General features: G+C 38.1%; 1 protein-coding gene across 4 annotated transcripts; it reads left to right on the top strand.

The window, feature by feature from the left end:
• The first annotated feature begins 847 nt into the window (after nt 1–847).
• Nucleotides 848–25,938, top strand: LOC135473793 (dual specificity mitogen-activated protein kinase kinase 1-like). Of its 4 annotated transcripts, XM_064753684.1 has the most exons (12): nt 848–1,070; nt 3,949–4,029; nt 7,490–7,718; nt 8,679–8,825; nt 10,194–10,271; nt 10,647–10,698; nt 12,254–12,378; nt 13,960–14,155; nt 16,791–16,912; nt 24,571–24,632; nt 25,412–25,457; nt 25,729–25,938. In XM_064753684.1, the coding sequence occupies exons 1-12, from the start codon at nt 1,003–1,005 to the stop codon at nt 25,816–25,818; spliced, it is 1,296 nt and encodes a 431-aa protein (XP_064609754.1). In that variant the 5' UTR covers nt 848–1,002; the 3' UTR covers nt 25,819–25,938. The 4 variants fall into 4 exon arrangements, with proteins under 4 accessions (XP_064609754.1, XP_064609755.1, XP_064609757.1 ...); XM_064753685.1 differs by lacking the exon at nt 3,949–4,029; XM_064753687.1 differs by lacking the exons at nt 16,791–16,912; nt 24,571–24,632; nt 25,412–25,457; nt 25,729–25,938 and adding an exon at nt 16,486–16,790.

Genomic DNA, 25,938 nt, shown 5'->3' with positions numbered 1-25,938 from the left:
AGTCGAAATTTCGATAAAAAGTCGCATTTTCGAGAAAATAAAGTTGAAATCCCCCCTCTCCCCGACCAATTTTATTTCACCGTGACACAAAAAGGCTTGATTCTGTAACACACTGTATGGGACATATAAACAACAACAACAACAACATAATATAGTTTGAACAAATCATGGGCATGGTCATTGTAATGTAACAAAAAAAAAACAACAACAACAAACAAACGCACACACCACCATTATTCAGTTAAATCGTGGAAGTACGTGTATATATGGATTACTGGTAATTTTCTGCCTGTGTAGCAACAAAGAAAGATAAATTGTATAGTATTCTTTCCGTGTACAATCTATTCCGATGATTTGGGCCTTTAATTTTTACCTAACTATATAGGAAATCACGTAATCACTCTTTGGGTTAGGTCAAACGTTCTCATAATATATCCAGCAGCTGTAATTAAAATGCCTCGACCCCGTCGGTAATTGTTGCTTTTCTTAATCGCAAGTGTGACTGTCATAATATTGAAGTTCCGAAGTTACAGACATTGGTTAGTCTCAAGTCCATTTGAGGATTTTCATCACAGTGAAAAGGTTTTAATAGTTTTACTGTGGTGTTTACATGGTTTCTGTTATCCGGGATTCGTGTAGTTCAAATGCGCTAATCAATGCGTCCAAGTCCCTTTAGAATATTTGTGTTCATTAAGTCGTGCCCTGTATCTAGGCTACTCTCTTAAAGCGGAAGTCTCGCCATATCTCATGAGCAGACGCCTCGAGTTTCTATGGGAAATTGTAATGAATATTCATGTTTCTCACTGGTTTAGCATTATGGGTTGTGCTGTCATCCGGCCGAACGGTTTAATCGATGGGAAGGGGAAGAAAAATGCGAATAAGAATTAATTAATCAGCGTCCAAAAGACGACAGGAGACTTCGGCCGTGGTTTGTTCGAAGGCACCTTGTTGCCCTTATGCTGGACTGACTGTAATTTAGGTGTGGACGCTTGAAAAAGACAGATGAAGAAAAACAAGCTGGGACTGACTCTTCCGCCATCGGTGGCTGAGCCTCAAAGTGATGCTAACGAGTGAGTTAGGTTATCGGTATCTGATTTTAATACATGTGATCCTTACCAAATCTTCTACTCTAGTCACTTTCTTCTTAACCTGATCAAACTGTCTCTTCACGTGTAATTGACTTGGGATTACCAGCACAACACTAAACGCAGTTTTTACATGTTCATGACCCTATTTTTAAGCATGTCAGTTTTGTAGTATTACATGTTAATCGTGTTGTTTGTTAGATCTTACTTCAGCCTCTACAAGCAACATATAATTGATCAAAGCCTGTACCTACGTTTCTGTTTTCTTGTAATACCATCAAACTGCTAGTGTTATGCTTTGGGGACATGTGCACTATGATCAGTATCTGCCACATTTCATGACATGAAATTGCTTCAGTTGCAAATATGTAAGTTCTGGTTCGAGAGGTGCAACAAGATCAAATGTTTCATAGGATATTAATATCCGCCTCAGTGCAGAAGAATTTTATTTTAGTTTGGTAATTTGTCTCCTGGAACGGAAGCAGGGCTCCAGATTAAAAGAAACACTTCAGTGAGGTAGCTGTGTGAAAGAGTCTTTGGGATGAAGAAAAATGAGCATGTAATAGCAGAAAAAAGATATACCTTATTTCTTTTAAGATTTGGGATGCCTGGTTTGCTCATTTTAACCAATATACATGTAATTCTAGCAGGAATATTGAGTTTCTTTTTTTTTTCACATGGTGACAAAAAAAAAAATACTCATATCTTTACTTTTCCAAAGGCTGGCAAAGAAATGTAATATTCTACTTTCAGCACTACTAATGTATGTTCCAAGCTTTAGAAGACTTAGGGTATGGCAGAAATGTGAACGTTTACGATAGCAGTTTTCTGAGGGTTAAATGTTCAAAAGGGCCTCCTTGGCCAAGGGGGTTAGCATGCCAGCACGGGCAATGACCCAGGAGCCTCCCACCAGTTTGGTTGCTTCCTCTCTGGCTGTACAAGGGAAGGTCTTCCAGTAAGCTGCGGATGGTTGTGGATTTTCCTCTGGCTCTGCCCGATTTCCTCCCACCATAATGCTGGCCACGGTCGTATAAGTTAAATATTCAAACTACCAGCGACAGTTGTCGATGAAGATATCACTGGCATTTGTAGAAATTAATTGTACACTAAATACGCTTTTTCGAGACTGTGACACACTTAAGCTTGTTTCACATTGTACGCCTCGTGGCTATACTGTTCGAATCAGAGTTACATGTTTGCTGTAGAAATTGTTTGTTTTCTTAACCTTATCAAGTTTCTCCAAAATATGAAAAGATAACTCATATGAGCTGAAGAAGTATGAAGTTATGCGTTTTAATTATTAGGTTTATTTGTAATCCTATTCTATAGGAATATATATGCTTACATTAGCATATATACATCTAAAGTTAGGAAACAGTATTTGTGTTTGACATTGAAGATGTTGACAATCTAAAACATTAAAGCCGTGATACATGTAACAGATTTAGTCGAGAATAAATAACCTTAAGCAGTGCTTTAAAGAAGATTAATGATATTGTAACAGATTGGTAAATACAAAGCCGTATAGGATTTAAGCTGCGTTTAACTTAATGATTAATGAGTCAAAACACTCGAGCCCTTCATTGTACATTAGTATTATCGTTCATGCATAGCCAAGTTAGCCAGCAGTGCACTAAGCACCTTTTTTGGGGAGTGAGAATAGGTTTGCAGCAAGATATCCACACTGTTGTATGTGTTTGACACCTCTCTAACAGCTGTGTGAAACACAGCTAGTAGCACCATGATATGAAGTGAAACTGTGACACTTACTGTGAATCAAATGCTCAGCACTGGTAATCAAGCTGTGTACACTCTTTACACATTATCATAATAGTTCATGTCATTCTTGTTCATGTAGAGTAGCTAAAATAAAACACATACGCATAGGTATGATTTTCAAAAGATAAATCTGCTTTCATTCAATTTCAAAGTGGAATTACATTGGTTTCATACATCCATGTCACACACTGAGAAAGTGAGAATGTAACTATTTAATTATATCAGTAATCATGAATTAAACAACAGAAGATCATTCAGTAATAAGTAAGTTTTTCACACCTTCATCAATGCACTATTTTGACCAGCTCTTAGTGACTAATACTAGGGTGAGGTACATGTATGGTCAACATTAGCCGCTGTATGAAACGAGCACTTTATTTAGAGCTTAACAATATGGGTATGTTTTACCTTTCAATGTGTCAGCTTTTACTCCCCTGTTTTGAATGCCTATCATTTGTAGTATAGGTCATGTGCAGATACATGTAGTTTTGCTTGCCTATCCTGTCAGTCAATTTGGTGTCCATGAATACACCTTTCTGCATCTTGTACATGTTTGCATATGTATGCATATCTAGGCACCGTGGCATACTTTCACAAATTTTCATAAAACCATTTCTTGTAATTATTTTTATGAATGATATCTGGAATAGCACAACATAAAGGGTTTACAAAAGAAGTTTTGTTAATACAAACCATTTATCTTTATCACTTTGTGAAGGTGGGCCTGTCACTTTTTTTTTCACAATACGTGCCTGTAGTAATGCACATCTCATTCATTTTTTTTGATTTGTTGTCTAAATATTAATTCTTATGATTGGTTTTATTGATTTTCCATGTTATTCTACAAGAGTTTCATCTGGTACACACAGTTCCAAAGGCTTTGAAAATCTGTTTATATTTTTTACGTCTTATAAAAATGGGGAGGTGTATATTTAAGGTTTTGCTGGCTGGTGTTTGCCCAACCTCCATAATCAGATGGAAAATTTGTGGAATAACTCTTCATTTTTGTTGGATGTTGTGAATGTGACTGGCTCTTGGATTGTGTTGGTTTGCATGCCCCTTTGTTTGACTGCCTCTGTTATAGTAATACACCAGCACCCACTGAAAGTATCAAGATTGACAATCCACCTCCTTCTAGAAAGAGGGAAAAGAGTATTGAGGAAAGGTAGGTAACTCTGTTTGGCATCATCAGCGAAATGCAATAACACACTGACTAATACGTATTCTAACCCTGAATGCTATACAAAGATTATTTTAACAATGTTATCATAATTGTTAATAATCAAATAGGACCTAGGAAGTTCTATTAACAAATGTTGAGTTATTTATAATTCTAATAAGCAAAGTTAAACTTACCACTAATATCATGGAAAAAGGGTGAATTTTAATCAAATGAATGGAGCAAAGAAAAGCCAAATTATAAATCATGTGTAAAACAGTTGGAGAAATGGTTAAATGGTCAGTTGTGCCTCTTACTATAAACCAAGGGCTGATTCCACAAAGCCATTTATAAGTCAAAATTTAAAATCTTTCCACAACACTCAGCTTTTGGGATTGAAAGTTGAAATTTGGATACATTTGGCGTAAGATTACACTGATGAGATGGACAAAATTTTACCATATAAAACCAAGAAATAAGCTTTAAGATAATAGTTCAAATTTTTTGCCTAAATCAAAAATGCCTTTGTGGAATCAGTCTCAGGGCTAGTCTGTCTTTTGAAAGGGGTGTACTTACTTGATGGTGGTTTTTTGCCATACTGTCACCCTTGATGGCCAGCTCATTCAGCTACATGTATAGCATTGCTCTTGACAAAGCAGATGGGTTCTTATAATGAGTGAGGACTGTACAGTGAAGGCACTTAGATTTTTTGCCCTGAAACTTTAATAACTGTATTGCTAACAAAATTCATCAAGGCAAGTAAAGGTCATGATTAAAATATTTCTTGTTCTTTTGGTGCTGAAACTTTTTCTAAGATATCATCGTACCTTCAGACCTACCAAAGGCATTAGTCTGTGTTGACTGACAAAACTATACTATTTGTGAAGCTCTGAAACTGGCCGCCTCAGCCAATGTAGTTTTGTCTCCAAAATCAAATTAAAAATGTGCAGAATTGCACTGAAAGTCGATCTCTCATATGCAGAATTTTTGAGGGATTAGCCCAAAACACTTTTCCATGGTTTCTCATATTTCAGACAAAATGAGCACTTGTAACTTAATCATGAACCATGTTTAGGGCATATACTGTATAGTGTATCTGTCAAAGCCCATGAACTAGCTGTGAAGAAAGTAATGTATGAAGTCAATCCATAAAACTTTTTAAAAACTTATTTTAATTGGACAAAAGTAAGCTACAGTAGCTTATGGCATTGCTCCCCTGCACGTGTAACCATGTGGGCAGCTGAGATAAATACAATCATGTACACACCTACTCACACCCACGTCCTTGCTTGGTTATAGTTGGATTTTAATATCCCTGACAGAGTTGGGATGTGCAAACTGTACAGCAATAGGAATTAAGGTAGTCACCTGTTCCAGCCATCAATCATCACGATCGTGTTTTTGTGTATAAGGAACAATGTAATTAAAAAAATGCTACACTGATGCATTTTCAGAAACATGTAGACTTAATGTCAAGGCTTTCCATTCCATTACTTAGCCATTTGCCAAGAAGTTGATATTGGTAATTGCAGAGGAGGTTATTAAAAAGTATTTTATTTATTTATTTGATTGGTGTTTTACGCCGTACTCAAGAATATTTCACTTATTAAACGGCGGCCAGCATTATGGTGGGAAGAAACCTGACAGAGCCCAGGGAAAACCCACGAACATCCGCAGGTTGCTGACAGACCTTCCCACATACGGCCGGAGAGGAAGCCATCATGAGCTGCGCTTGAACTCACTGCGACTGCAGAGGCTCCTGTCTCCTGGGTTTTAAAAAGTAAAACATATGTACATATATATGTACTGATATTAGTTGAACATACATTTATTGTTATTGATTGTTACTTTTTTTTAGCCTATCCCATTCTGAAAGCCTACGCACCATTTTAACTCCCCAGCAGATGGGCAGAATTTCACTGTTAAAAAACATCACCTGACATTATGAAAAGATTCAAGGAGAAATGAAATTATTATTATTATTAACTCTCCAATGCATGGCCAGAATTTCACTACTAACAAAAAAAAATCATTTGACAAAGGAGCAGTGAAATGATTAGTATGATTAAAGGTATATATAGTGCATGTACATGTAGGATGAGCATGATAATGGTGGTCGTGGTTTCAGGATTCTGGGTAGGATTGGTATGTTTGATACTTTATAGATCAACAAAGTAATGTCAAGTAATATTGCTTTTTTTATCTTGTCTGTTCTCAATTATTCCTGTATGTAGCTTTTTTAATGCACAAGTCAGTCCATGTCTGGTGTATCAATTAAGCCTGTAGATCTGTAGATATGTTTTAATGTAAATATATTTCTTTGTGAACATGTTGGTTTGATCAAGATCAATTTGATTTGTGCATGTACATGATCGTATGTATCATATCAGTATTCGTTACAGCTCTGGTAAATCCATGCTTTAGTACTCATTACTGCATGGCAGTGATTGCTGTGACAACTTGATAATGAATGATAATGAATCCTTTCAGGCATAAGAGAAGTCATGAGAATACAACTACCCCTTGCTGTGCTGGGCTAGCTTCAGTCCCAAATCTATAACATTGAGTTGTGTGCAGTATTTGTTATAGATGAATGGCACAGAACCGAACACCAGAAATCAATTCCCTCTCCTTATCAAGACCTGCTGCAGTCATTAACCATGTTACTACAGGAGCTTGAGTGGGGAAACCCTACACTGGGTGGTGGCTAAACAACCTGGAGCATTTGGCTTCACTACAAACACTGTGGTTTCATTGAATTCATGTGGCTTGTAGCTTGTTAAGGCTCCTGGTGAAGGACAATGGCTTACTGTGTGCATGCCTTGCAGTTTTCATAGAAGTGAAAAATTCTTGAGTCGGACGTCAAACTGAAATAAATACAGACATGAACTATGTAGCGAACATGTATGTTTACTTGTGCATTGAGAAAGAAAGGCTTCTTGTCCACAGTGTGAAATGTATACATAACATATACAGTAGTGGTATTATTTACCTGTAAGGTTCAAGATCCTATGCTAAAATGGCTTTATCTCATCTCATGTTTTTGACCACTGTGTCGATGATTGAACAAATGTCACAATTTGTTTCATCATACAGGTACAAGTATTTCAAGACATGTATGTTGTTCAGTGTTGTCTGACAAGTTGAAAGTGCCATGAATTCTGTATCTGTTGGACTTGTCAGCATGTAGCACATGTACATGCTTGTTTTGTTTAAATCAATACTACATATACCAAGTTATGGCAGAAATCAGAATTTAGGAATTGAATTGAATATAATATCAAATTTTTTTTACCAAAGTAAGTACCAAAATGCATTGGTTGAGGTAAAAGTAGGGCAAGTAATATTTCAGACTTTTCTTTTTTAATTCTTCTTCATAGCTGCCTATTTTTCAATCCAAACACCTATCTGTATGCATAGAACTTGTGAGACCTACATGTGGCCATGCTGTTGTTGTTGTTTTCAGTAAGTCCAACACTGGCGCTGCCAATGTGGAGTCCTTGCAGAAGAAGCTACAGGAACTGGACATTGATGAGCAGCAGAAGCAGAGATTGGAGCAGTTTCTCACCCAGAAAAAGAAAGTGCGAGAACTGTCAGCAGAGGACATGGACAAGTTAGGAGAGCTGGGGGCAGGGAATGGGGGCGTGGTCACCAAGGTGTCCCACCGCCCTTCAGGACTTATTATGGCCAGGAAGGTATCATAGTTGTCATCTAGTATCATGCATTTGAGACATTTGATAGCCTAATGAAAGTATGGAGATGGTCAGCAAGACTTTTCCTGATGGCTTTATTTCACGGCCAAGGAAAATGTGTCTTCATTAGGGCTGATTCAGTTTTGAATTCAGTATTGACCCACCCAAATTAGAGAAGTAATTTTTACACAGTAATCTTGTGAGTGTAAGATCATTAGTCTTTGTAAAAGTGAGAATGTAATTAAAATGAAATCATTGAATTTGAGCTTTGTAATAAATTAATGTCATAATGTATCCAATCTAAAAGTAAGGTAATTAAAGACATAAACACACACAAGTAATCTGTTAGTCACAAAAGCCAACAAACAAAGGTCGAATTCAACAGCTTATTCTGTTACATATGTAGGAGGGTCTTCCAGCTACTTGTTGATGGTCATGCCTTTCCGTGAAGCCCATTTTCTCCCACCGTAATACCGGCCACCATCATTTAAGTCAAATATTCTTCAGTACATCATAAAACATACATAAAGATGGTCATAATTATGATTGAAAACATGTTGGTTTCACTTTGTTATGGATAACCTGAAAGCATATCATGTTGTATTGATAATGTGTCATTTTTAGCAAACAAGAATACAGATTTCAGTTAAATTCACACTGTAATAGAATGGAAAATGCAAAACTAAAGTCCTATGAAAATGTTGCACTGTTGGTACACAAATACGAAACAGGAAATATTCTCGAGAACGATTTAGACACATTATTTATTATGGGTTTTAATTCTTTACTACTGGAATACAAGTAGAAGCATAAAATCTGAAGGGAAAATTTAAACTGTGTGAAGGATCAGTCAGGTAAATAAAATCACATCTACTAGAGAAATATCAAAACAAGAATCGTTCTTTCTTATGTGCACATCAATTAATACTGTTCAAATGTACCCATGTGTGTTGGTTGTTGCAGCTAATCCACCTGGAGATCAAACCTGCAGTAAGAAACCAGATCATACGAGAATTGCAGGTGCTACATACCTGTAACTCCCCCTACATTGTGGGCTACTACGGGGCTTTCTACAGCGACGGCGAGATCAGCATTTGTATGGAGTACATGGTGAGTTCCTGCGCACTTAAGTCAGAACCATAAGCTGTGTACAGGTCTTCGTGGTGAACCTCTCACACCTAGAGTGTTCAGGTTCACCTAGAGTATTCAGGTCTTGGGGTACAGGTCCTATTATGTTGTATGTCTATCTGTTTGTTTTGTTTAGGGTTTATTTTTTTGTCATTTTCTTAAAATTGTGATTCGCTTGGAAAACACGCCTTATAGTGCTCACAGGTGCTCTGTCATTTCAACTGTATACACAAATGTGTGTAAACAGTTTACAGAATGAACTTTACTAGTGTGGGACTCAGTGGTCAAAAGCATCAAAGGTCAAGAGAGTCTTGTGGTTGAATTCAGCTCCAGATGTTTAACTGCAGTTTTGTGTAAAGCTTATCTGGTACACATTAATCCCATGGTTGGGGGATCATTTTTACTGTAAATTTATGTATATATGTGCATGTTCGATGAAAGTTTTAACAAAAGTAAGTGAACATTGCTCACTGAGTTTCATCAAAATAGTATACAATAAATTATACATTCATTTGGAAGTTGTTGTATTTTGGAATTGGTTGAAGATTTTTTTTAAAGCCCAGAACGAGATGAAATTGCTAATTACAAGGAGGTTTCTAGAATTATGTATACCTCCCAGATATTCCTTTGCTTATATATACATACATTCAACATGTATACACCTGTACATGTACATGTATTTACCAAGATCCATCCCTGATAGCTCAGTTGGTAGAGCGTCTGCTTTAAGGGCAGTAGATTCAGGGTCAATCCTGGGTTGGCTCACATTAATAACCTTAAAAGAGGAAGCTGTCGCTTCTTTGCATGGCGTTCAGCATTACGTGGATAGTGCAACGACTGCTTGACCCGTATCAGTATATTGGCTTGATCAAGGCCGCTTACTTGCCTTCGGTCAGTTGTCTTAGTGAATCAACACTAGATAAAAGAGTGGTGAAGATCCTTCCTGCCACAAGGAGACACATTACTTGCACTCTAAGGATTCCTTTGTCGTCATATGACTGAAAGATTGTTAAGTACGACGATAAACCCCAAGCACTTACTCACTCACTATATTTACCAAGAGCTTGAGGTCCTTGCTACCTCACAGACGATGGGCCTCTGGCCTACCGAATGAGGTCACGTGATTGAATGCAGCTCTTGTTAGCTTGGCTGCAGCTTTAAGCCAGGAGATTTGTCAGGTGCCTGGTGAAGGATTGTGGTTTCTTCTGGGGACTGCAATGTCCTCCGCCCCTAAACCTGGCTGTTTAAAGGCTTTAAATTCAATTTTTAATACCAGTTAAAATGCATACAAATGTATAGTAAACGAACAGCCAAATGAACGGCTGACCTAAAATTATTTATTTTCTACAGGATGGAGGGTCTTTAGATCTAATATTGAAGAAAGCTGGTCGATTACCTGAACAAATTTTGGGGAAAATCTCAATTGCTGTGAGTATATGGTTTTGATGTATTGTTTACAAAGCACCACTGTGGAGTAGATAACAAATTCTTGAGCACACCATTGAAACCAATCAGGCTGTTGATTTAAGCTAATATCTGTTCAATGCATAGAATTTTTATGCCTTAGCACCATTCAATAAATAGAAGATGCTGCAAAGGGGCATTTGAATACAACAGGTATTATTTGGTAGAAAGGCCAAGGATAGGACGAGTTGTCATTTGCATGTCACAAAAACACTTTTGAACTTCACAATGTAGTATTTTAATTATAATAGCATCAACCTGTATAAAATATAATAGTCAAAAGTCATTCCCATTGACGAAAAGCTAAAGTGTGAATTTAGAACAAATTGTGTATTTTAGGTGTTGAAAGGCTTAACTTACCTGAGAGAGAAACACCAGATAATGCACAGAGGTGAGTACAATACATGCGAAGTGTTGGATTCTCCATCATGGCCCAGTTTTACGAAGCTCTCTTAACGTTAAGAGCTTACAGCTACTGGTTGCCATGGTAGTTAAGTGAACGTAATGTCAAGAGTGCTTCATGAAGCCTTGTTAGCTGTGTTGCGCAGGCTGTTTCATTGATTGTCTGTAGTGAAACTTCAAGGCAGTTGATTCAGTGGTAGTTCTGACTGTTATTTACAAGGGAGCGTAGCCAAAAATTGTGGCCGATTAATTGCGGTGAAGTTTCAAGATCGCAAACGATTGATTTTCAATTGCAATCCCAACTTTTATACCGTTTCCAATTAAATTTAACGATTGCAATTTTGTCGACAAGTTGTCATTGATTAGATGAAATCACGTTTCAAATGAGACTTGAGCGCCGTTCTGTCGCGGAGTGATACAATGACCTCTTGGAAAACTCGGAAATATCGGTAGGCCTACATGCATGTGTGGAACTAATCCTAAAGTATGGCGGTGTCACAGTAACTTTTTGATCGTTTCATGGATTATTCTGCCTCCATGATTAGAATAGACGTAATAAAAATCACATACCTTTCTTGACAGAGACTGAGTGATATCGTAAAAGCTGTGTGGCCAGAAGAAGCCGGAGATGAATAAAACATCCCGGTTTTGATGTGCCGGTTGGTGCACCAAAGGAAGTCAATGAACCGCTCCTGGAATAAATTGCATAGCTGTAACTGTAAACGTGCTAAACTAACTATAAAAATTACTGAAAATGTTTCCAGATTGAAGACCTACTGGTAGTTTATTGTAAGCGCACGTAAGTACACATGAAAGCATGTGTCAGTCAGCCATGGTTGATTCCATGAAAAAAGATGAGTGGCCATTCAAAATCAAGTATTTACTGATATTCTGAACAACTTAGTGTCAGCTTATCTGTGAGTTGCACTTCGTTAGAAGTTTTCTGATGGTACATATTCAGGTTTCAGAGTATTGCTTCATCATCTTTATTAATCTCCTTGTATCAGAATTTTCTTCCCCTGCTGATGACACTCCAGTATATATTTACTCCGGTATCTGCACATTTTCTTTTCCACCTGAAATGTAAGAAAAAAAACCGTCTTGTATAATTTTCACAAACAGCTTCTATTAGTTTTAGGAACTAAAACAAAAGTAAATGGAGCACGATCGCCAATATCAGTAGCCCACCATTACTCTTCGGGTTCTCTTTCGACATTATTCCGGGGAGCCATGTGAAGCTGTGTTTGTGTTTCTTTTGGCCCTGGCGACGGTGATCGCGGGGTTGCCCTGAGATGTAACAGGCACCACTTGGAATCCCACTTACACCAATTCCAAACAGATCGTGAGGTGAGGAGGACCTCTCGATCTGTTTCCAAATTGAGTGAAAAAATTGAGTGAAAAAATTGATGAAAATTGAAAACGATTGGCTCGCGAACGATATTTGGTTATGCTCCCTATGATACCTTCTTTGCTTTACGTAACACTGGCTGCCTTAAACAATCAATAAATCAGTCAGTCATTCCCTTGTTTAATTTTTTTTTCAGATGTCAAACCATCCAATATTTTAGTGAACTCTAGGGGTGAGATAAAGATCTGTGATTTTGGTGTCAGCGGACAACTCATCGATTCCATGGCAAACTCTTTTGTGGGGACAAGATCCTACATGTCGGTATGTGAACAGACTGGAGTATGACAGATATACATTTACTGCTCCACTCCTCTTAGCAGGTAGTGGGAGTAAACTTAATGATAATGTAATTAGCATGCAAGCAATGTCATCCAGCAGACCGTTAAGAGTCAGGATATATCCTTTATATATGCTGCATCAAGAGTAACTTGCTTTTGTCTCCAAACCAGCCGAAAAGTCATCCATACTTTTCATCCATGTATTCGCTTTTTATGGGGGTCTAATGAGATGGTTGTGGGTTGAGAAGACCGGTGAATTGTACTAGAAGACAATTGGTCATTAGTTACAAAAAGTAAAAATAGAAGAAGAGCAATAGACCCATTTCACAGCTCTTGAGCTCTAGTTATATATTTCTAATTAGTGTAGTATCGAGTTAAATAAATACATATTCAGAGGGAATAGATTGTCTTTTCTTTAATTAAGGCAGCAACTTTCTAAGTAGACATTTAGTTTAGTGAACTATTTTGTAGTTCAATTAAAGTGAATCCTGTGTTGAGAGTATAAATTCACACCATTTATTTGGAACACAGAACCATAAATGTATTAAAACTATGTAGATCACACCACATGTAATGATATGTCTACAACTTTTACAAGTTAAGCTTATTAACATTGCTGATGTGTTCTAAATGAGAGCATTGAAAGACTTCATCTGTTATATACTGATGCCAGGGATACATCAATGTTGGTTCAAACATAGCAGGGTGTGCACAGTCCTTGAAACTCTGTGAAAGTCCTTGAAAAATACAATTTCATTTTCAAGTACTTGAAAGTCCTTTAAAAGAGAAAAACTCTTGGAAATTCCTTGAAACTCTTAGTTTGTCCCGAACTTAAATATTGTCTGCTGACCGCCGAGCCTGTATATTGGGAGCACGCTGATAATTCTCCCATTATCAGGGTTTCCGCTGCCACTCACCATTGTCACAAATTTAGAACAATTTTTTGAAATGGCGCTAAAATTTGAAAAAATGCGAATGTTTTTGGCGACAAATTTATTTAGTTAAGAAAAAAGTACCATGAGAGTTTTCTGGGGTTTTTAGCAGATTTTCGCAAATTTTCTTATGAAAATAATCCACTTACTTTCATTTCAAACGGACTCATCTGGGCGAAACAACAACAACAACACAGTTGTATGGTGATTACACAGTTGTATGGCGATTATGGCGAAATCTAACATTGTTGCAAGTTGACTTACATTAAATAACGTTTGAAGTCATGTTTGTTAAATAACGAATGAGAATCTTGGCATTTTTGGGGAAGCCTTTCATCGCCAATTGTAAAAAAAAAAAAATTATCAAGGGAAATAAATCAAGGTATAGAATTTAAGCAGCACTTAAATGAGTGAAGTTGCAAAAAAGAAGTGAGAGACATGCAGTTACTGATATATAATTTTTGGTCATTTTTTTTTTGAGTGTAAATGTTGTAGTCATTTGTCCGAGTAATCTGCATCTTAATTTGGACCTCTGATGAGACATAGATAACGTTGTTTCGTGCAAGTATGAATGAGCTCACTGGTTGTTTCATTTGGTAACAAGATCTGTGTCTTTGTTTTATTCTGATCAGCCGGAGAGGTTGCAGGGCTCACACTACTCTGTCCAGTCTGACATCTGGAGCATGGGGCTTTCCCTGGTGGAACTGGCTATTGGGCGTTACCCTATCCCACCCCCAGAGCCCGATGATCTGCAGAGTATATTTGAGGATGGCTGTAACACGCTTGAGGATCACATGGAAGCTGCCAAAACCGGAAAACTTTTGAAAGGTAGTCGTGGTGAAATGGTTAACCATACTTCAGCTTGGAAGCGTATCTTTCTGTTTACCTCAGTTGCCCATATACATGAGGTTAAGTGTTTTGTGACTGTATTCGACTTTTTGCTGTTCTGTTTTAAGTATTTTACTCAGTCAAATTATTCCATGTCAAATGTATTGTAGTAAATCTTTATTTGAAGAATATTTTTGTTGAACGTATGTTTAACTATATATGTATACACATATACCAGTTTGTATTGCTACACAGTACATGTATGTATTGATCAAAGATTGATCTCAACAGATGGATGGAGACTGCTGAAGTCCAATTATACATTGACAGGCTGTTTTTGTTTTACATGTGGTTTGCTTTACAAATTTAGGGATATCACTCATCTAACCCTCAGGTGCCTGAGTGGATCGAAGAATCTCCCAGTTTGGAAATGGTTACAAGTATTATGATTGAGGTTTTTTTTCTTTCCAGCAGATTTATAATACAGTGATACCAATGATGAAACTGAAAATTAGATTCCTGGTGATAAATTGTCCCATGGGCAACCTCATATTTGTCTACCAAACTCTCTGTTCACAACATGCACTACTTTCCAGGTTGGATGAGACACGTGTGTACAGAACTCCTCCTCACAACATGGTGCCTGTATACACATGTATGATAGGCCCCTGGGTAAAATGTTCAACATTACATATTAATTATCTTCCCGTAATGGTATCAGCATTTCAGGAGTCTCATGATTGGCAGAGACAGGGTGGGGGATCTTGCAAACTAACACGACTAAAAGACGTGCCTTTATATAAGGGCTAAGGGTCTATAAGGGTCTAAGGGCACCCTTCAGGTAAAACTTGAGCATTTGCAAGATGATCAAGCAGTATAGCAATCTCCATAAAATCACATATTTTAGCCACATTAGTTTGCAAGAGCTCCCACCTTCATTATTCATTTTTATATCTGTAGGAAAAAAGCCTGTTTCGGTAATAAAATTACAGTTTCTTTGTCAAGATAAAGGTTATTATTTACTTTGCAATTCTAGCATACATAGTAGAAAGTGCTAAACATAATTTCCTCAGAGCATGTGAAAATAAACTGAAGAACAATGTATGGCAAAAATATTTGGGTGACTTCAGTCACACTGAGAGGTGTTTCACTTTTTTTTTTTTGTCCAGCTGAGCTGTAGAATACCTTGATACTGCAAAAGCGCGGCTGGGAACATGGTTATCGATATCCAAGTTAGCTATTAATATGGTAATTTGTCATTGACGGACAGGTTCTTCGTTTTACCACAGCTGGCATTTAGAGTAGTAGCTATGTTACAATAAATTAGTGTGAAAGTGCACCCGTAAACATGGCTGTCCATCTTAAGACTTGTCAGTTAAACACGTTGATTTTATCTCGTCATCTCAAGGATAATGTGCAGCTAGGAGACTGGTATTAAGGACATGATGTGATCAGATGTTTGTAAATGCCAGCTGAGGTGTGACATTTATATGATAATTAATGACAATGATGTGTGAGATGGTGCAGTAACAGATAATGACCGTACATGCTGTTTGAACTGGTCATAGGACAGATGATGACAGGTAAAACATGGAAAGGTATGATGAGAATTGATGACAGACAGGCACATGTAAGATGTGACATGACCATGTCACAGGTGATGGTACTAAGCTATGCCACATGCACTTGTAGGTAGATAAGTTGAGAGTTAATCTTAAAAAAGTTAATGACAGGTGGGGTAGACATGTGGCAGGAATTGACAGTTGAGGTGTGACATAATCAGATGACAGGTACAGGTATGGTGTGACAAATCACAAAAGCAGGCTACAGGTAACGAGGTTGCTAGATGATTGATATGATCAGATGATTGACGTGCAATGACAAGGAATGTTTGACTTTACAACTAATGTCTGGTGAGGTTTGACGTGTTCACCTGACACTTAATGATGTATGTTTAGGTTGTACAGATTTGCATACTTTGCATGGGATATCAAGAATTTTGCCTGCTCATGACAAGATCTTTAATGAGTTTGAGCAGGAGTTGAAAAGCAGTTGTGCAATATATAAAAAAATGTTCTGTGCCTCACATTACATGACTGAATACTTTACAATCAGGCTAACGAACAGTGACGAGACAAGGGGCTATAACTGTAGTAGAGAAAATGCCAGTGACGGTGGATGTGCCTTGGTTATGACTTTTTAAGGTGATATTGGATTGCTTGGGTTATTGTTTTACATCTGGTTTTCAATCTGCCCTGTCCTGCTGTGCTTGAGCCTTGACACATCAGATGACGAGTCCTTCGTTACACTGCTATGGCTGTATGTTTCAGGTTGTCCAGGTGGATTTCAGGTGATCACAGGGGACGGGCCTCTGCCCATGGCCATATTTGAACTGCTGGAATACATAGTGAACGAGGTAACAATGGCCTCTTGTAGGCTGGGGGGTGGAGCCTGCCTGCCCTGGCCACCACACACCATGCTCTCACAGTCACCTCTAATGCTGTGCTGCCTCGCTTGAGTCTTGAAATTGGACTGGTATATGTTTGCTGTTATGAACTTATGTTGTTTTTTTTTTTTTCTTTCTCTCTCTATTTTGACTTGTTGTGTCATATTTATGATTTTTCTGTGCTTCCAGGCAACAAGGCTCATACCAGCATTAGCCGCAGCCTTGCAACTGGCAGTGGCCAGCCCCCGAGTGCGAATGCTGAACCCAAAGCTATGGCTATATTTGAGCTTTTAGATTACATTGTCAATGAGGTATGTTAAGTGGCACCCCATAATAAACTGCTCTAACTCGTAGAACTGCTAAATCCCAGTTATAATAATACAGTTGTTAATAACCGTAGGTCAATTGCATACATATATGCTGTACCAAATGTATGTATGTACATGTAGACAGACCATGACATGACATGTTGTAGTTCATGATGAGACCTCTAACTTCATTGTAGATATCATGTTGGTTTTTCAGGTTAATGAAGTGCTTGTGTATTTTTTTTTTCATATTTTTGTGTTTAATCCTGATTTCATTCATCTGCACCATTTTGTGTTTTGTTATTCTCTTCTTCTTTTATTATTATCTGTGTTTTCCCATATATATATATATATATATATATGTGTGTGTGTACAGATGTGTGTTTTCACTTTTGAGTTTCACACAGATCTGGTATGCCATGTCCCTGTGTAGGCCTTATATTGTCAGAGCTGGCTTCTCAGTTGATGAGCCTTCCCCTTTTTATAAAAGTGGGGTATAAATGGAAGGGTAGTCGTTTTGTGTGAGGAATATCTGTAAAAGATGACTTTCTAAATTGACATCATCGGGGACATAACTGGTCTAGGGCCTTGCTTTCTGTGGTATGTGCTTTCTCTGGTCTTTATAATATATGGCCTGCTGTTTGTGCCTTCTTGCTCTATCACATAGAGACCTGCCCGGATAGCACAGTTGGTAGAGCGTCCGCTTTAGGAGGGGTAGATCCAGGATCAATACTGGGTCGAGTCACACCTAAGACTTTAAAAGATGAAGTTGTAACTTCCTCGCTTGGCATTCAGCATGAAGGGAATAGTGCAACGACTGGTTGACCCGTATCAGTATAAACGCTCGGGCGGGGCGGCTTACTTGCCTTTGGTAAGTCGTCTCAGTGAAGCAGCACTAGATAAAAGAGCAGTGAAAATGCGTCCTGCAACAAGGAGGTGCATTACATACACCATAAGGATTCCTGCATCGTCATATGGCTGAAAAATTGTTGAGCATGACGTTAAACCCCGAGCACTCATTCACTCACTCTGTCACATAGAAATGTCACCTGAGTATAGATGAGTGACATTTATGTCTTTGATCAAGTTTTCATACCATGCTCTATTGTTTTCACTCTATATACCCTAATTCTTCAACCTTTTCTCTTATGAAAGAGCAACTTGCAATACAATGTATGCTCATTTGATTTTGGAGACAAAACTACTTCGGTTGGATTGGACAGTTCCAGGACTTCACAAAAAGTATAATTTTATCAGTCTACTCAGAATAATGCCTTCAGAATATGCTTGAATAAACATCTTGAAAACATGCAAAAAGGTTGAAGAACTACAATATGAAGGCGTTCAGGTTTATCGGTGATGGAGTCCAGAGTAAGTGATCGCCCTTTTCTAGGTACCTAACACACCTCCGATCTTAAAACCACTGCCAAACTAGCAACAGCTGGATTTGAAATTTCAGCCTCATTAAACTAGAGGTCTGTTTGCTGCTGCAACATCAGTGCTTTATCCTGATCATTGCCTGTTTATACATCGTTCATTGGATCACGGAACACGCACGAAGAGCTTTTAGTGAAATACTTCATGGTAGTCTCATTGTCTTGTATCCATGTGTGTATTTGTTGCCCCTCCATGTGTAGTTTCTTCATACATATATATGATTTATCTCCCTTTATTTTATGGTGGTTATGTGCAGGTGTCGTTAAGTACATGTACATGTAGTTCTCTTTCTGTCGAACTGTTGAGACAGCTACCAAGTTAACACATAGGTAACACACTTTTCTCACACACGTACCATATTGGCTGTAGATTATGGACACTTGCACTAAGATACCCCGCCATACAGCACCAACGAGGATACAAGTTCTTTCCTGTAGCTCACTACTGGTTTGCCGTTGGTGTGCGTTTTTTGCACTCGTGGCATGGTAGTGAACTAGGTGAAGAAAGTTGTTGTTGATAGATCCTCATAGAGCACAAGGGCATTAAATTTTAAACCTAACAGCAGATGATGGCTCTGGGAATTAAACTGAAGTCATATAGAAGTCTGTTTATCATGAGGTGGTGGTTTGTCTTGGAGGACCTATATCATATGTACCATGGTATGAAGAGCATGGTTTAGGGATATGTTGCCAGAGTGGCGAATATAATCTGTTATGGAAAATATGTTCGGCTTTGGTTTGTCTCTTGTTGTCTGATTTCGTTGTGCGTGCAAGCTGTTTCAGTCATGTGGGAATATGATCATAGTCAGTTATGGGAGATTTGGGGGGCTTAAACAGGACCTAGTTCGTCACTGTTGTTGATCAGTCTTTTAGAGATGTATGCCTGTTGACAAGACCCGTATTTTTTGGGTACATGTACATGTAAATCACATGCTCTTGACAGCCGCATGAGTGTCTGTGACAGTCACATGACGAGTGTGTATTCAATCCTCTGTTTGGAATCCTTCATTTGTTCATCGTTTTACGTCCTGTCTTTAGTTACCAGAAGATAGAGGTCTCATTGATAGTTTTGGAGTGAGCATTCCTTAAATTTGGACTGTCCGCCATGTTAGCTCACACAGAGTGATGTCCCCTTATTGTTTTGACCTCACTCTAAGGTTTGGTTTTGTATTACCAATGCCTTTCAGCGACAGCCCCTCATGTTTTCACTAACATACCTCAGATTTCACTCTGTTTTATGTTGTAGTTTCCAAATTCATTTTCTTTGAACCAGTGAGAATTTTTGCCTTTTTTTTGTTTTTCATTCTATAGGACAGTTGTTTGTCTTTGTTTTTTGTACATGTATTGTCTTTTCGTAAAACTAATTTCACGTTGTGCTCATTGAATTACCTTTGTAAAATCCTTTCAGTCCTCTTCGTGATCACGCTTTTTGCTAGTTCCAGGGGATTCTGTCAAGTTAATAAGGATTAAGCCCAGTCCTGGAGAGCTGCTGTCACTAATGGCCACTGTAGGCCGGTTGTATTGTACAAGTTATGTGTTTACCCGTGCATGGTGTGTTTTATCTCTTGTTCCATGAGTAACAGCACTTTGTCTTCATTATCACCCAGCATGTTGGCTGTTAACCTCAGCATGGATTCCTGTTTTTGTCTTTAGGCGCGCCATATTGAGCTGGCTTTGCTTTATGGCCTTGTAGCATGGATGTTCATCAGTTTGAGTTGAATGGCATGGATTCAGCATGCATGAATCAGATTTTTAAGGTCATCACAACTATTTGGAATAAGTCAGGTTTGCTTTGTTATAGGGCCTACTGTTTTTTTTTTCACATGCCCATGATGAATAGGTTGATACTGGAATTTTAATAAGCATTCTGAACAAGTACATGCATTTGTTTTTGAGTCCTAGCTCTCATCGGTCATTTGTTGTCCAAATGTTACTGCAAGAAAACTAGTCTTTATGCCAGTTCAGGGAAAGTTTTTTATTGCATCAGTGCATGAGTTCAGTCATTACTGCTGGTTTATCTCCCCTGTTCTTGCGCTCTGATTTACTTCCCCTTGTTTGTTTTCCCTTGAGTTTACGCAGGGTATTAAACCTTGTTACTTTGTGGGAGATTACATAAATATGGTAGGTAAGCAGGACTACAGAGAATTGGCAAATATACTAGCTTAGTACAAGACAATTACACCTGTGTTGTCTGGTATATGTATGTGGGTATTTGATATGGATATGTTTTCTGTGGTTATTGATTTAAAGTGTGTCATAATATTTTATTTGGGATAGCTGCTGTGATCTGCAATATAAAATTTTAATTAGGGGCTCACACTAGTGTACTAGGAGGACACCTCTTAAAATCATTCGGGTTATTAATATTCTTAGTCAACTCATAAAACTGGTAAACGTAGAAAAAACAAACTTTGGAGCCTTACTAAGGAACATATGAAGCAACTTTTGACGTTTTGTGCTGTTTTACCCGTCACATGATTTAGAGGCCATTTTGAATTTTATTGATAAGCTAGAAAAATGTTCTAAGGCTCAACCTATTAAGATAACCTTTTTGTTTACAGTTTTTAGGTGGATCACCCTACCCAGATAGTAAAAAGCTTTTAGTTTGGTATGCAAATAAGGCCAAAACTGACCGATGAACTTATAAGTAGGTCAGTTTTTAAAACTGCTTACAAATGTGCAAGAATTATGATTGTACTTTGTCTTGTTTTCATGTTATGACCAAAAAGCCAACAAAACACTTCTATATAAATAAAATGGGAGCTTCCTGATAGACTGCATGAAACCATGGACTGCAGTTTACCATGAGAACAGGCATCAGCTCTGCAACAATGTATTCTTTCGGACTTTTTTCCTTGGCCAATCAGAATCAGAAATTTCACAACTTTTCACTTCTGTGACAGCTACACATGCAAGTATTACCCAAGTGTACATTGATATTTTTCTACTGATCTAGTTAAAATGAGGTTGCGTGTAAAGCACTTTGCAAACAGCGGGGCTACTGTGACACCCTCCAACAGTTTGGTCTCTTCAGTGACTGTTGACCTAAAGTTGTGACACCCTCCAACAGTTTGGTCTCTTCAGTGACTGTTGACCTAAAGTTGCAGCGATATTATCCTATGAGGAATCACTGACATCCTCACTAACCATTAATCTGAGATGTATCCAAAATGTACAAAATGACGTTTCAAGAAAAGAGGACATGTTAGACTATTGGTTTAGAAGTGAGAGTTCATCTCAGATTTGCTAAAAGAGCCACGCCCACTGAACATGCTCAGTGGTTCTAGAATTTGGGTATTAATTTTAGTTGATTGGTGTTCAGTGCTAAACGGACACATTTTTTTTCACTTCATTTAGTTCTGTTTATAGCTGAAAGATACTGGAGTGTTTGGAGGTAAACACAGCCCTCGGGTCAAACCTCCTGATTTAAAGCCACAGCCAGACCAATAAGAGCTGGAATTGTAGCTTGATTGGTCGGGGGCTGCAATGAGAACATCCAAGAGATTTAACCAATTATCCATCATCCGTCAGACAAAATTTTCCCTTACCATATGTGTCTGTTGATTGGGTTATCTCCCTTAGTCTGGCTGTGAAAGCAACTATGCTGAAGCAATTTGCCTGTATATCAACCTTTTGTGCTGAACTAATGGTTTTTTTTACAGGATGAAGTTTTTGTACAGTTGTTCATTGAAAGGATAAGGAAATGTATTGTGTCAGTAAACCTCATATTGGGCATGGTTGGTTAAGTTGGGGATATTAATAGTGGAGGGGTTGATATGCGATCTGATTTTGATGACTAATGGTTGATGACTAATGATAAGCTCTGTTTTTCTGGACACTTTTGGTCTAAAGGAAAGCCTAACCAGCTCCACCATTCTAGTTAATTTGAATCACAGTCACAGTCAACTTGGTCCATCATAGCTTTGCAGAACACAGCTGATCCCTACTTTCCTCTCAGTAATGATACATACATTTCTTTCGAGGTTGATAAAATGTTGTTAATGGGATAAACCTTTTTAAAAACTGAAGAAGTGGTTTTATGGACTTCTGTTAGTGTGGCTTAAAGGAGAAGAAAATTTAAATATCAATCAAATACCATTGGAAAGAGTATGCTTCTCCTCGCAGGTGCATGCCATGAAAAAATTCTAATATGTACCTCAAGTTGATAAATTATAAATAATAAGTCAGCTCCAAAATCTCCATTTTGCCTAAGAAGTATTCCTGAAGTTTTCTGTGTTAGGTGGAGAATTGTCGTCGGAAACCGCCAAAGTACAGTTCGTACATTGCTGGTAGATCTCTTCTTCACAGAAGGTAGCAAACAGTACAGTTCGTTTTCCGCTTAATGATCGGGAAACCGGAATGTTGGACATAGGTTCCGAGTTTACACAAACAAGGCGGCAGTATTAACAATTCTCATTGGCTGAGAGGCAACACACCCCCAGCATAAATTACAAGGTGTTAAAGATGGAGGACGCGATGGACTCGGCGATTTAGGCCAGCTGAGTCGTTTTCAGACTCTACATGTATGACGAGGAAAAATGGCAAAATTATGCAGCAGGCACCACCAGATAAAAAAAAAAATGAGCTCATTTCAGCCTATAGTGTCATGTTTTTAGGTTTTCTTCTCCTTTAATGCCGCAGTGGCAATATTGCATCCTTGTGGTGGCGAGACTTCCTGGGCTATTTTACAGGTCTGAAGTGGTGCCTGATTTCCCAGGCTACGAGTGATAGGGGGTTTCTGTAGCCTCTCACAATTTAACAATATCACGATTATTTTAAGGCCTGAATTGCTGCTCCAGGAAGGAGTAGTTGTGTCTGGTTTCTTTATGGTTAGAGTCTTGGACAGTTCTCATCCCCTGCCACCCAACCCTGAATATTAACTATTTCCTACCCAGTTCCCTTAATCCCACAGCGCATTTGCATGACTTGCGAAATGGCACACCTTTTACATTCCCCAGATTAATGTCAGTGAGATATATTAGTCATGAATTATAGTATTTTACGGGCAACTCTGCAAGTGTTGACAAAGACAGTTCCACTTCTATGTTTTTAGAAGTATTGTTCTTGGTTGTGTTAGTAAGTAAGGCTCGCAAAATTTGAATATTGGGGGGAACAAATTTATAATAATGCAGCATGATTTTGAGGTTATTGGTGGCAGCGCTCCAAACTGTCAATGCCTGCAAATATCAGCGTGTAAATGCTTAAGGTATACATTCTGTATTTCACCTTTTGCCTGAGAAATGCACCAAAGGAAGTGCATAAAGGTTTTAAAATGATGCTTTTGATGCTAACATTCAAGTTCACATAAAAACTTCACAAAAAGTTAAGTTTGACTCTTGGCTAGGTTAGTCTGTGGGATGAGGTTGACCCTCAGCTAAGACTTAACATTCAACTTGGTTTGAGGGGTTTCATTTTAACTGCTTTTGGAGTTTACTGTGTGCTTATAAGACTGTTATTGGAGCTATAGGGGCATAAAGGTGTTCACTAAGGCTGCATGCAGCCACAGGCTTCGCACGGGATACTCTAGAGAGGTTTGCTGCATCTTCCGATGCTTGCCTGGTGTCATTATGTACGCTGTGCACAGTGTGATTGAGGGAGAGCAAATGTGTGCTCTGGGTGAGAGTTCAGTACCGCCTCTTGTAAACTTGACAAAGTTCTTCAGCTAATGTGTTTTTTTCTCTTTGTCCAACTGACCATACCATCATGCTTTATTGTTCTGAGTGACCTACATGTAGACCATGTTGTTCACATGAAATGTAGGGTTTGATGAAATCTTGTTTAACTTGAATATTGCAAATCTTTCGAGTGTTTTGTTTCTGATATGTGTTCATGTTATATGTCCTTGAGGTGTTGTACATGTCTCAAGTACATCTCATCTTTATACATGTTTATACTACTTATGTTGTGTTCTGGCTTCGATCTTTTAAAAAGGGCTTCTCATTGGCCACCTGTAATATCGGCCTAATCATCTCATAGTGTATGTGTAATACCATTTTTATCCTTGTCCATATTTATTTGTGATATTCTGTAATTTGACCAATGATTATATGGGCAGTATAAGATTGAACAAAGGAAGTTTAGTTTTAAACAATCATGACAATTTTAAGATCACTTGTTAAATGTTTTACTTTCCTGTGGTTTGATTCCAGTATAGATAAATACCATACAAACTAGAATAACTTGGGTACACTCCCTTTATCAAAAAATATGTTTTCTTTTTATCAGCCTCCACCAAAACTTCCGACAGAATATTTTTCTGAAGAATTCTGTAATTTTGTAAATAAGTGGTGAGTATTGCAACCAAAGTGGAATTGTTAATTTCTTTCATTATTTATATTGTTGATCAAACATTTTACAGTATTCTCAAGTTTAATACACATTCGGTAAGAAAAAAGAAAAATTCAAACTGCTGTATGTACTTAGCATATCAATCCCATTTTCTGGCCTGATCATTATGCAATGTGGGGTGATATTCAGTCAAAATATTTTGGCCAAAGGTTATAAAATTTACATACACACTTTAGACTTTGTCCCTGTTTGGCCTTTGTGGAAAAGCTGTCTGACAAATCATTCTTGATATGAGGGCTTCCATTCCATTCTTGATTTGTTTCATTTATTGTTGAACAACATTCGGAAAAAATGTTCACATGGACAAGGATTGTCAAGTGTAGAGAAACCCAAAGTACTCTGGATGACCTATTGCCCTTTGCCAGACAACCCAGCGATAAACGCAAAACTGATCTGGCAGCAACCTGCGGATGGTCGTGGGTTTCCCCTGGGCTCTGCCTGGTTTCCACCCACCATAGTGCTGGCTGCCGTCATATAAGTGAAATATTCTTGAGTTTGGCATAAAAAACACCAATCAATAAAATAAATTAAAAAAATAAAACTGGTAATAATAAAGTAAGGTATGAAAGGTCCCTCCTGTCCCAATGCTGTAATTGTACATATGCCTGGTTTACATACCTCTAGTTCTTCAGGTAACGTGTATTGCCTTCAATATTTGTAAGTCAGATCTCCAGGCTCTTAACATTGAATTCTGATGAATTCTTTTTATGGTTTCCAGCTTGAAGAAGCTCCCAGCAGACAGAGCAGACTTGGCATCACTTAAGGTATACTTTATTTCTTGTTCATTTGTTATAGTATATACAGTATACTGTCAAACAGAGAATTTATAGATTCTGTCCATTATCACTGTTCATGGCAATAAGCAGTTGACACAGTGCGTGGTTCCGTTTTGCAGCCCAGCGTTTATTGAAAACCACTTTATCTCCACACCAAAATGGTTTTATATCTGTACCAGGTACATGGTAGTATTCATCTGTAACTTACAAGAGATCAGTGGTTTATGCAGATTTCAACTGTTTGTGTGTTGATTTGCAGACTCATCAGTTTGTAAAGAGATCTGAGGCTGAAGATGTTGACATAGGCCAGTGGGTGTGTCGTATAATGAATATTGAGCCGCCGAGTTGAAGTTTGTGGGCAAGTTCGGGGGACAGCAGCTGAATATGGACACAATGGATGATGAGAAGTGTGCTGTCCGGCACTGGAGGAGCAATCGTGTGTGTGTATGTGCGTGCGTGCGTGGAAGCG

This window comes from Liolophura sinensis, chromosome 8 (assembly GCF_032854445.1).
Source record: "Liolophura sinensis isolate JHLJ2023 chromosome 8, CUHK_Ljap_v2, whole genome shotgun sequence".
In the NCBI taxonomy this organism is placed as follows: Eukaryota; Metazoa; Mollusca; class Polyplacophora; order Chitonida; family Chitonidae; genus Liolophura; species Liolophura sinensis.
This window is presented reverse-complemented; position numbering and strand designations above follow the sequence as displayed.

What these genes read in the sequence shown, in the direction of transcription:
- LOC135473793 (XM_064753684.1), top strand. Translation starts at nt 1,003, where the DNA reads ATGAAGAAAAACAAGCTGGGACTGACTCTTCCGCCATCGGTGGCTGAG. An exon ending in GACTTATTATGGCCAGGAAG is followed by an intron (nt 7,719 to 8,678) that starts GTATCATAGTTG and finishes TGGTTGTTGCAG; the next exon opens with CTAATCCACCTGGAGATCAA. An exon ending in ACACCAGATAATGCACAGAG is followed by an intron (nt 10,699 to 12,253) that starts GTGAGTACAATA and finishes TTTTTTTTTCAG; the next exon opens with ATGTCAAACCATCCAATATT.